Source organism: Rhynchophorus ferrugineus, unplaced genomic scaffold (assembly GCF_030347505.1).
Source record: "Rhynchophorus ferrugineus isolate W39M unplaced genomic scaffold, kcgeb_rfMv2 rfM9, whole genome shotgun sequence".
In the NCBI taxonomy this organism is placed as follows: domain Eukaryota; kingdom Metazoa; phylum Arthropoda; class Insecta; order Coleoptera; family Curculionidae; genus Rhynchophorus; species Rhynchophorus ferrugineus.
The window spans coordinates 24,214,201-24,225,272 of NW_027472588.1; the positions used below are offsets into that span (position 1 = coordinate 24,214,201).

Here is an 11,072-nt window from a genome sequence, read left to right on the forward strand (position 1 = left end):
AGAACGAATTTTCAGGCCTAAATTTTTTTCTTACCAAGCGTTTTATATACTGTTAATATATTTACATAATGTTCTCCAATACTCCACAGTACTTTATGGTTGCTTCAAGAATTCTAGTATTCTTTTTAAACTTATTATTTCATTTACGGTCACACCGTACATTCATTATCGATGAATTGATGATGGGCAAATTTAGGTTATTTACCTTTATAAATCCAAAATCCATTTTGTCATTTTTTTTTCCATCGCTTGCTCAAAACCAATTTTTTAGAACCAACATTTTGAATGCGAATATGATAGGAAACAGGAAGTGATGTCAATGTTTCGAAGGGCTTCTGATTAATATTTGACTTGCCATGGCGAATTTTGAAATTGGATGTTTTTATTTCTGGTAAAATTTTAGTAATCTCACTTTTAAATTGAAAATAAGTGTATTTTTAACAACTTTCTATAGTATATAATTATTTTAAATAAATATCTAGCCTATTTTTTATACTGGAGCAAAACGGTTTCAATAATACTTTTATTAAAACACTCACAAGGTTTTATATACTGTATTTATAAATAGGCTACTTTATTATATCCATTTATATGTGATAAACTTGCTTTTAATACGAACTCTCAGCACCTGTTTTGAACTTGTTGAACCATTATCTTAATAAACTCGCTCTTTGATGGCAATTTTCATTCCAGTTTTAGACAAAAGTACAATTTCAGCCGATATTTGAAGTTCATGTTCAACTGGAATCAGGTGAAAGTGTCTCACAACCTTTGAAATAGCTGATAGCATCTCCAGCATAGCAAATTTTTGTCCTACAACATAATATAAATAATATCCACTATATAAACATATGAAATATAATTATATTAATTCTCGTATATTGTTCTAAATTACATTTAATATATCGCTGAAAACTTCCCATTCTAAGGTTGATTATAAATATTTCTCAAGCAGATAGGATAGAAAATTATTATGATAAATTAGAGCCAAGAGCACTTTTATTGTTATTCACTGATTAAGCCAATATTCACTGATATTCACAATTAATCCTCTGTGTCAACAATCATTAAAATAATTACATCAGAGAAAATTATAAACCTTAGTTAAATCAATTCTAATAATATATTAAGATGTTTTTGTTAATTTTCAACGTGTTTTCGACTATCCTAAAAACAAGATTGATATATTTTCATTGTCACATACTTATTTTAATAAAACATGAGCTTCAGTAGTAGTTTATGAATATTTAGTATACAATTTTAAAACAATTCATTGCTTCATTACAGCAGTCAATTTGCGTCAGAATTATCCGCTGAGTACTTAGTAAATACTATCCAATCTTATCCTGCTGATGGATATGATAGGTTATCTAATCCAAATAGATATTAGGATAGAGTTACTCATTACTCACTGCATTCCAAGGAAAACGTTACCGAAATTCAAAAAATTATCGCAATATCAAGAAAACTCCATTGTTCGATTTAATAAGTGGGCAAATATTTAAACAAATGTCAAGAAAGGATTTAGCAAAACTAGTGCATCTGTTGGGATTGCAACATGTGCTGGGATTGCAACATGTGTCTATACAGTGAAATATTGAGAAAACTATTATGATGCGTAAACCTGGTAAATCTTCCAAAAATAAAACTTTAATGCAATATCTCTGCAGGTGGGCAAACATGGTCACAAATGAACAAAATTCTATATTTAAAATCGTCATATCAGGATATGATGTGGTGATAAATATATAGATTTGAAACCCATGTATGTGGGTGTACAATAATGTAGTATCCTTGGGACAGTCTTATATTTAGCTATACTGTGAGTATCCCTAAATGTGAAAGAGTAACGGTTAACTGGCTACGTTTTATGATAATACTGCACTACTAGCTACAAGTAGCAATATTGAGACAACTAACAGAATAGTAAATAGAATACAAAGAATCCGAGTGAACTAAGAAATGACTAATAAAATAGAATGCTAAAAAGACGATAAACTAGTTACCAGTTATGATCGGTTCTAGTGCAATTGCGAATGCGAGTACAACTAAGAACATGGACATAACCCTGGACGACGAGCTCAAGTGGAAAAAGCATGTTAGAAAGAAACGAGTAGTACTTTGTATGAGACTTAAAATAATGTGGTAGTTGCCTGGATGTTAATCACTCCATAATAAACCCTTAACGCATAAGCAAATCTTGACGCCAGTATGGACAAGGTGTAATTATGGTGTGGCACAAACAAACATTAACATGAACATTAACACTTCAAAAAAAGTTCTCCACAGTGTTATTAACGCTCTATGATACATTATAAATGAGGACATCCACAAACAGACCTATCAGCCTACTAAGTTTCATTTCCAAGCTGGCTGAAAGAGCAATTCTTTATACTCTCAATGATTTTACAAAGACAAACAATATCATTCCAGATGAGCAATTCGGGTTCCGCGCTAAACATTCAGCCGTTCATCAGGCCCATCGGCTGGCCGCAAAAATCAACTGTGCTTTTAACCGACGTGAAAGACTTGGAGCGGTCTTCTTGGACCTAACCAAAGCCTTTGACAAGGTTTGGCACGAAGGCTTAGTGGCGAAATGCATCCGATTAGGTCTACCTGATGACCTAACAACTCTTATCAAATCATTTCTGTCAGGAAGATCGTTCCAGGTGAAGATTAAAGAGCTCTCTAGCCGGAAAACCATCGACGCAGGAGTTCCACAAGGCTCCCCACTGGCACCCGCTCTATTTAATATCTTTCTTTCAGATATCTCTAGGAGACCAAAAGTTGAGGCTGCTTTTTACGCAAACGACACTGCTTACTTTGCTTCTTCAAGAGTAGCACCACACATCCGAAGCAGACTCCAAAAACAACTCGATGAGACGGTCCAGTAGTTACATTTCTGGAGGTTGCAGGTCAACCCACAGAAAACCCAGGCCATCTTCTTCCACAAGAAGCGTTTGGCACCGAGCATTTCGCGTCTTAAAATCGAGAATGCCGAAATCCCATGGTCAGAAGAAGCCACCTATCTCGGTCTTATCTTCGATCGCAAATTTAGGTGGAACTCCCACATTCAAAAGTCCCTCTTCGTCTCTCGGACAATAGATGTATTACCGAGCTGGCCGATATTTTAGGCCAATAACTCATTCGGCTCTTCGTAGCCTTATTCTATCACAGCCGACACTACCCCGTCGTGCTCTAACTCCTAATTGTCTCGACCTTCTCCGGCGAGCGATTAACTCATGTACCGCAAGCTGCGTGATGTGATAACGACGCCACGTCCTTGCCTGGCCCCTGTGCCTCTTAACGGTGTTACCGGTTACGGGCACCCTCCTTACTAACAGTAAGAAGTATCAGTTAGGGTCATTGGATCAGCTGATAGGGTGGGGTTTAGTGGGTAGCCCAGAGGCAGCCTCCACATAACCAGTCCAACTCGCTTATTCCTGCGGGTCTTCCCGACCAGGTACCCGTAACAGGATTCACCTACCCGAAAAAAAAGGACATCCACAAAGACCTGAGGGTCAGCGAAATTTAATCAGCTTTAATTTAATTTTTTTAATTTAGTCAGCTTTTAGTTATAAAAGTTTGCAAAAATTTTCATTTACAAAAATTTGCTGTGAAGGCAAAAACGTCTGGGTATTTTAATAACGGCTTAAAAACAGTGGGCCTACCCGAATGTTAAAGGGACAAAAACCCTTTGAACTAATATAGTTATGTGTGAAAACTTTTTAAGCGTACATCCATCAAATATTAATTAAGTTTAGGTCTGAAATCTTAGCGCTGGGCGTTAAAACCAATATGAGGGAAATTTGCTAGACAGTTTTAATTATTCATTCGTTGTCAATAAAACAAGCAATAAGCGTCATAAATCCGCTCCGCGTTTTAAACCCAGAGCGGATCTATCCTTCTCATTTTATAGTAGTTAAAAATAAATTTAAGTTGAGTTGGTTCTAGTAAACCAAATTGCCAAATGTCTACAAAATTGTTAAAAACATTAGTAATGGTGATTAATAACATTAGCAAGCGTTGTAAAACGAATTTCTAAGTTGACGCGGCAACATTATAACATGCGGATGTCATAAATTTGACGATAACGTGCATTGGCAGTTTCATTGGACGGGCTACACTTCCCGCTAGAGTACTTTAGTTCGTTCTAGTAAACCAAATTGCCAAATGTTTACAAAATTATTAAAAACGTTAGTAATGGTGATTAATGACATTAGCAAACGTTGTAAAACAAATTTCTAAATTTCTAAGTTGATACAGCAACATTGTAACATACTGATGTTATAAATTTGACGATGACGTGCATTGGCGGTTTCATTGGACGGGCTATACTTCCCGCTTACAGTAGTATATTTTATAGTAACTTATAACAATTGACAGATTGGGAAAACGTCAATCCATGTGCTAATAGGGCAACTGGTATTAAATGAAAGTTATCATTAAATAGATTGGCCTTTTAAAAAATTAAGGCGATTATCGAGAAAATATATATTAATTATTAAAGTTAGGAATTTGGGAATTTATATCTTAAACGTGATATGTCAACATTATCTGATACCATTATCTTGTATAAGCTAAGTGACTACAAAATTATAAATTATGGAAAATTGAGAGAAGCTTAAATCGGTGCAATCGTAACTATGGAAGGACTACTGACTGGTTGATTGTGATCCTATAGTTTCATTTAAAATTTTATAGAGCATCTTTGGCAATATTTTTTTTCTATTTTTGGTAAACAAAAATTAAAATATTTAATTTAAATGTAAAAACTAAAAAAGGGATTCGATCAAGGATGTGAACATTTTATTTCAACATTGAATTATTTTCCAAAGGATACTGATCCAGGCATCAAGATGTAATTCCTGATTAAAATTTAAATAATAAGCCTGTCATTATAATCGACGTACATACTGAATTGAAATATATTACATTTGATTATAACTCTTTATATTGTAATACTTCCACTATTAAAATCCGAAGAAGTTTCCTTGTTCACATGAGAATCTCCAAAGAGAATTTATGAAATTTATGAAATTTAATTAAAATAATCTTTTATGTTTACAGACGTTATTTAATACGATTAATTATCCGAAACACCTCCAAAGGGATATTGTAATGAGAAAAATCATTATTAAATACTGTTTGATTTGGTGGATTGAAAATGTCAAGAAACAAAATTTCAAAGGGCAACTTTTCATGAATTTGCATATTATATGTTATTGTACAATTTAAATATTTTTTATTTATAATGAATGGAGGGAATATTATTTTTCTAATGTTATATTTAGTGTTATAAGGAATAAAAAAATCATTATGTTCCTATTTAAAATTAAATTGTTGTTATATTTTTTCTCAGAATTGTTAAACGTATGTTTTCTTCTAAAACGCCTTCTGATAGTCTTGTGGGCATTAACACGCTCACCTCCTAACGATTTAGTTTTTAAGCTAGTTGATGGTATCAAGCATATTTTCTTACATATATCATTAAAATATAAAAAGTAATGATTGTAATTTTTATAAAAGTACATCGTTTACAATATTACTGGCGGGCACATTTTATTATTATTTTGTTATTAATATTTCTTTTAATTCTTATTAGAATTAATTTCTTACAAAATAGGTTATTTGAGTCGAAATTAAGCTATACATGTATACTCATAAATATTTACCTATACAATTCCTAGAACCAGCTGAAAAAGGTGCATAAGCATATGGAGTTTTTTTCGCTGAGTCAGCAAATCTTTCGGGCAAGAACCTCTCAGGATCCTTAAAATATTTATCGCTGCGATGAATGAAATAAGTCCCCAAAACGATATTCGTATTCTTTGGATACAATGTTCCCTCTAAAATTAAAGAGAATATCAACTCGAATTAATCACGACTTATTTAACAATTGCATCAGAAGTTCTGCTTTCAAATCAATAAATACAATTATGGAAATAATTATGCAATATAAACATAATAACTAGCAGATTTGTTCTATTTCTTCCATTGTATAGATCTGGTATTTATGCAATATTTATTTTGCATGTCAACTTGCACTTTATATAATATTATTAACAATAAAAAATAATACACATATAGATGGTATTGAAAATAATATATCCAGATATACAGATATTATACAACGAAGATTTAGTGGATATTTGAAAACTACAGCCAGTAATTTATTATATTGATATTTAAATATATAATTAATAACTTGTATTATAACTACTGTTAAAATGAACTTACTGAATTCCAAATCTTTTGTCAACTGTCGCCCCACAAAAGGAATTGGAGGGTAATAGCGTAAAGTTTCCTTGATAACCATCTCTAAGTATTTCATTTCGTTAAGATTGGCATAAGAAACTCTGGCATCTTTCAAATCATTCCCGAATAAGGCATGCTGTTCCTCTATTATTTTTTGCTGTTAATAAAGCGATTTTAAATGGCACTCCGTGTTAAAGAATCAATTCATACTTACTTGGATAGATGGATTACGTGCCACTAAATATAAGCAAAAAGATATTGCAGCTGCAGTTGTATCATGTCCCTTAAAAACATACAAAACTAAGACTTTTATGACGAGAATAAAGTTTATTACATAAAATGACTAGGCCTCTTATCACAACAGTCAAATTAAATTTATTTTAATGCTTATTAAATGTTTATCAGCATGATTATTGAAAATAATTTTCCCATAAATGAAGACGCTAAAACTTTTTATTAAAATATTATTTTAAATTTGAATCATTAATTCATTTTTGAATCATTTGAATTTAATAAAATGGGCTCATAGCCCTGTACAAACTTTTTAGGACTTAATTTGTTACTACTATTTATTTTAAAATGAATTATAATAGCGGACATTAAAGGATAGTCAGGCTTTTGCTTTCATTACGTAAGTTATAGATTAACGGTATCAATTAAAGAACGAAAATGTGAGAGGTGAAGAGGTATAGTTAGCAGTTGCATTAGAAGACTGTCAAAAACTATGCTATAATAGAAATTAAACATACTTCAAACATAAATGTGTTCACTTCATCCTTTAAATCACTCAAAGACAAAGGTTCATTATCAATATTCGTTTCCAGTAGGAGATCGAGAAACGCCAATCTTCTCTTTTGTCCTAGAGTATCTAAATCTTCATCCTCAATTTGAGGTTTTTCTTCATGTTCTTTTCGTCTCTGACGTATAACCATTTCAACATATCCATGTATGGTCTACAATATAACACAATATATAAATAACGCGACATAAGTATGCAGATTACCTTTAAATAATTCTTTTCTCGGTAATATAGGTAGGTAAGCGGATACAGTATGTTATTAATGGGTAAAAATAACTTGTCGCTTAATAACAGGCAAAGCTCTTTAACACTTTTTATATAATCGGAAGTTTCCACTTCCAAAGCGTTTATTTTCACTCCCATTGCCGCTTCTGAAAAATTCGCAAGTTCTAATTGACGTACATCATTCAAAATTATTGTTATATTACCACATATTACATCAAGAGTATATAAGGAAATTATTTTTGAAATGTCGATACACTCTTCGCCTTCCTTTTTTGATAATTTATCAACTAGTTTAGTTCCAACTTGCTCGAATACTTGTACAAAATTTTGTAAAATAGAGAAATGGAAAGCTGGAGTTATAGCTTTCCTATGAGTTCTCCATTTATATCCTACAATTTATGTACATTTTAGGTGGTTGTATTTACTTAATAATATATTATAACTGTCTATTCATTGAATATTATTGAGTTATTTAGTGGCTGATTGTAACCATGAAACACTCATAACTGCAATTTTATCATTTATTACTTTCGCTTACTATTTTTTTAAAATCTCTTGCCACTGCTCATCAAACTCTTTTGGAATTGTATGGTGATGTCACATTCCATTTTGTTTTTCGCAATTTTGACGTCATGTTGGTTTCTGTTTCAACAATTTAACAGCGGCAACATAACGTCAAAGAGAGTGTAAAATCTCGAAGGCAATAAATTGCAAGATCTGTTGGACGGAAATCTAGCTTAAGCTCTCAAGGAATCTTCACATAGCCTAGCAATTGATGATGCTATGAGAAAGATTCAGAAAAGCAAAAATAGCTACAATACGAATTGTCTGAGGCATTGTGAATCTTTTCAACGTCATTGATTGTCAAAAAAGAAGAACTGTTTTATGTGGCATATTGTGACTGGCGATAAAAAGTCGATATTTTAGGGCGCAAAACTAATGGGCTAGCCGAAGATAAATACTGAAACAGAATATTCATGGTCATAAAGTCTTGCTGTGTATATGCTAGGATCAGAAAGGTGTACTGGATTAGGACTTGCTGCAGATACCTAGCGATATCAAATGAACGACCTACACAACATATCGTTAATAACTATTGCACTATTGCAACTCAACAGGGAAGCTCTGCCGCATCCAGAGTATCAATTAAATGGATAGATGGTTGGATCGCAGCTAAACCAACATTGTATTTTCGAAACAGTACCGCCACGTTGAGAGAAAGATGGAAAACGATTTAAATTATTTTTATTAATATATGGTACCAATTTTTCCCAATAATTTTTTTAACTACTATTAAATTAATTAGTATTGATTTAGTAAACTACTATTGCTATATTGTATCCTACATTTTTCCGATAAGTGGTTATTATATTATCATAATTGACAGATAAGAAGTCAAGAACTAGGCTAATAGAGTAGAATGGCAGATAAAAATCATAGACTACATCCAACTAAACGTTATCATTGGTACTTTATACATAAGAGAATCGAATTAATTAATACAAATATTATATAATAAACAGCTGAACATGTATGTTAATTCTACCAATACTATATATATATTTAACAAAATATAAAAAATACCTTTACTTGTAAGAAGTCCTTCACCTAACCACGCATCCAAATAATGGTAATGGTCAGCCTTGTTAATTTCGACTGTTGAATTATATATATGTTGACAAAATTCATAATCGGTGGTCAGAATTAGTTGGCTAAAAGGCCCGTCATGTATAATGACTGTTTCACCATAGCTATCCAGATATCTTTTCAATACTTTCAAGTAGACTAAAATATTTAGGGAAAATATCAATTATATCAAAAAACTACTATATATAAACACTTAATATGAATCGTAACATATACCTTTAGTGCCAGCTACCAAATCCAATGTGTTGCCGAATGGGAATATTGGTTTTGGTCCCGAGATATACTTAAAATATTTTCTTTTGTTTTTTTGGTACCTAGATATGATTAAGATCAACGTAACTATAATTAAAAGCAACACAGAAAGTATTATCATTCTGAAGAATATTGTTTATTAGATATTTGAACCATACATCAAAACTAAATGAAATATATGTTAACGAATTTGGGTTAAAATTACTTTTAGCACTTAACAAGGCAGACAAAATAATTAAATGTATTCAATAATACGAGGGGGGCACGTAGATATTTTCTCATGTTTTATTTTACGTTATGTTAAAACTATCTGAATTCAGGGGGAGTTTAGTCTGACAAATAGAGTGAATATTGCCAGGCGTAATCAAATTTTTTCATTGTTTTTTGACATGATTTCGCATATTAACTAGCAATTAGTTGGTATGAAAATAACACTTTCTAAACCTATTTCTGAATACTGGCATGTTTCGGAGCCAATTTTATATCCATCTTTGCCGTTTTAGTTCAGACAGGATAGTAATAGAAAACCCAAATTTCATCCGTAGTGTCATATCGATACCCAAGATCCGTTTGATATTTCTTAAAATTATTTTCGATCGGCTTTTATTCCATTATGAGTATTAAAGGTACTAAAAAAGGTTTAAAAAAACACAATATTTTCAGCAAAATTTTGATACATTTTTAGATTTTTACAATTTTTTAAAATAAAAAAGCAGATGATACTATTATAACTAGTTATTAACAACTATCCAGTAATTTTTGTTTCATATCGTTCTAAAATTTCATACCTAAACTTAATTAGCATTTACATTTTTTAATCATTCAACATCATCATTAATGAACCATTTTTAATAAATTGGTGCTGCCGTTAGTAAACTTCGCGTAGATATGAAACATTGATTAGTTTTTACGCATAATTTAGCTATATTAGTTCAAATGGTTTTGTCCCTTCAACCCTCGAGTAAGTCCACTGTTCTATTCGACGTTTGTTCATGCAATCCGTGCTGGTATTTCTTTTGGCAAGCTATTTAATTTCTTCGTTGAGGTTTGGTACCCTTAGATCTTTGTGGATGTCATCTTTTCTAATATACAACGATACATTAATAATGGAGCAAAGAAAAATTTTGTTTTGGTAAACTTAGCTCATATTTTTCTCAAGATGATGATTATATTAGATTTCTCTATTATGTAATTACAGAAATACACACTGTAGGTCTTTACTCACTTTATAATATATTTGCCCATATAATCACAATGTATGGAAATTTGCTATATGCCCATTTACCGTTAGGTTTCAGGCCGGCTAGTTACCACGACCGTACGCAACCATCTAGTATCACCAAATGCCGTACGAACCCTCCGGTAGTACAAGTGCACCTACCCTACAACCAACACATCTCTCCTAGAGTCATTAGCAGGGCGGAGCGCGTTTGCCCATCTATGCCTCTAATTCCCTTAATAACATTTACACAATGAAGGCCCCCTTTCCTGTTGACCGGTGGTTTCCTATTCTTTGGATTAACTTTATTCGATATGGTTGCCATGTCATGCCATGCCAGTTAGCGTATTTCCATTTACCAAAAAGGAGGACATCCCTAAGGATATTCTCCCGTTCTGTCCTTATACCACTTTGAACAGTCCACAGGCTTTATTCTCGCATCATATGTTACTTTTGTGATCACCGTTCGGTTTATTTCCTGAAGTTGAATGTCTTGAAGTTACTTCACACGCGCCTATCCTCATCAGACGGCCTTTTTCCCCAAACGGTGCTAAGCTCCTTTTATCCAGTACTCTAAGATCTGACTTTTGCTTCTTAGTATGCGATCCAGCAGATGTCTCTCATTACCACCCCCTCCACATCCTTAGACTATTGTTTCCAAAATTTACGTTA

General features: G+C 32.4%; 1 protein-coding gene across 1 annotated transcript; it reads right to left on the reverse strand.

Moving 5' to 3' along the window:
• Positions 1-540: 540 nt before the first annotated feature.
• Positions 541-9,341, reverse strand: LOC143202056 (cytochrome P450 4d2-like). The gene is made up of 9 exons (XM_076413328.1): positions 9,146-9,341; positions 8,867-9,067; positions 7,486-7,671; positions 7,262-7,428; positions 7,008-7,211; positions 6,473-6,541; positions 6,241-6,415; positions 5,676-5,849; positions 541-813 (listed from the first exon to the last, which is right to left on the reverse strand). The coding sequence occupies exons 1-9, from the start codon at positions 9,300-9,302 to the stop codon at positions 656-658; spliced, it is 1,491 nt and encodes a 496-aa protein (XP_076269443.1). The 5' UTR covers positions 9,303-9,341; the 3' UTR covers positions 541-655.
• Between the last annotated feature and the right edge of the window lie 1,731 nt (positions 9,342-11,072).

Excerpts from the sequence above, each read along its gene's own strand:
- LOC143202056 (XM_076413328.1), bottom strand. The coding sequence starts at position 9,302 with ATGATAATACTTTCTGTGTTGCTTTTAATTATAGTTACGTTGATCTTA. Across the intron at positions 9,068-9,145 it reads TTTGGTAGCTGGCACTAAAG|TCTACTTGAAAGTATTGAAA; the intron begins GTATATGTTACG and ends TAAATATTTTAG. Across the intron at positions 5,850-6,240 it reads GACAAAAGATTTGGAATTCA|AGGGAACATTGTATCCAAAG; the intron begins GTAAGTTCATTT and ends CTTTAATTTTAG.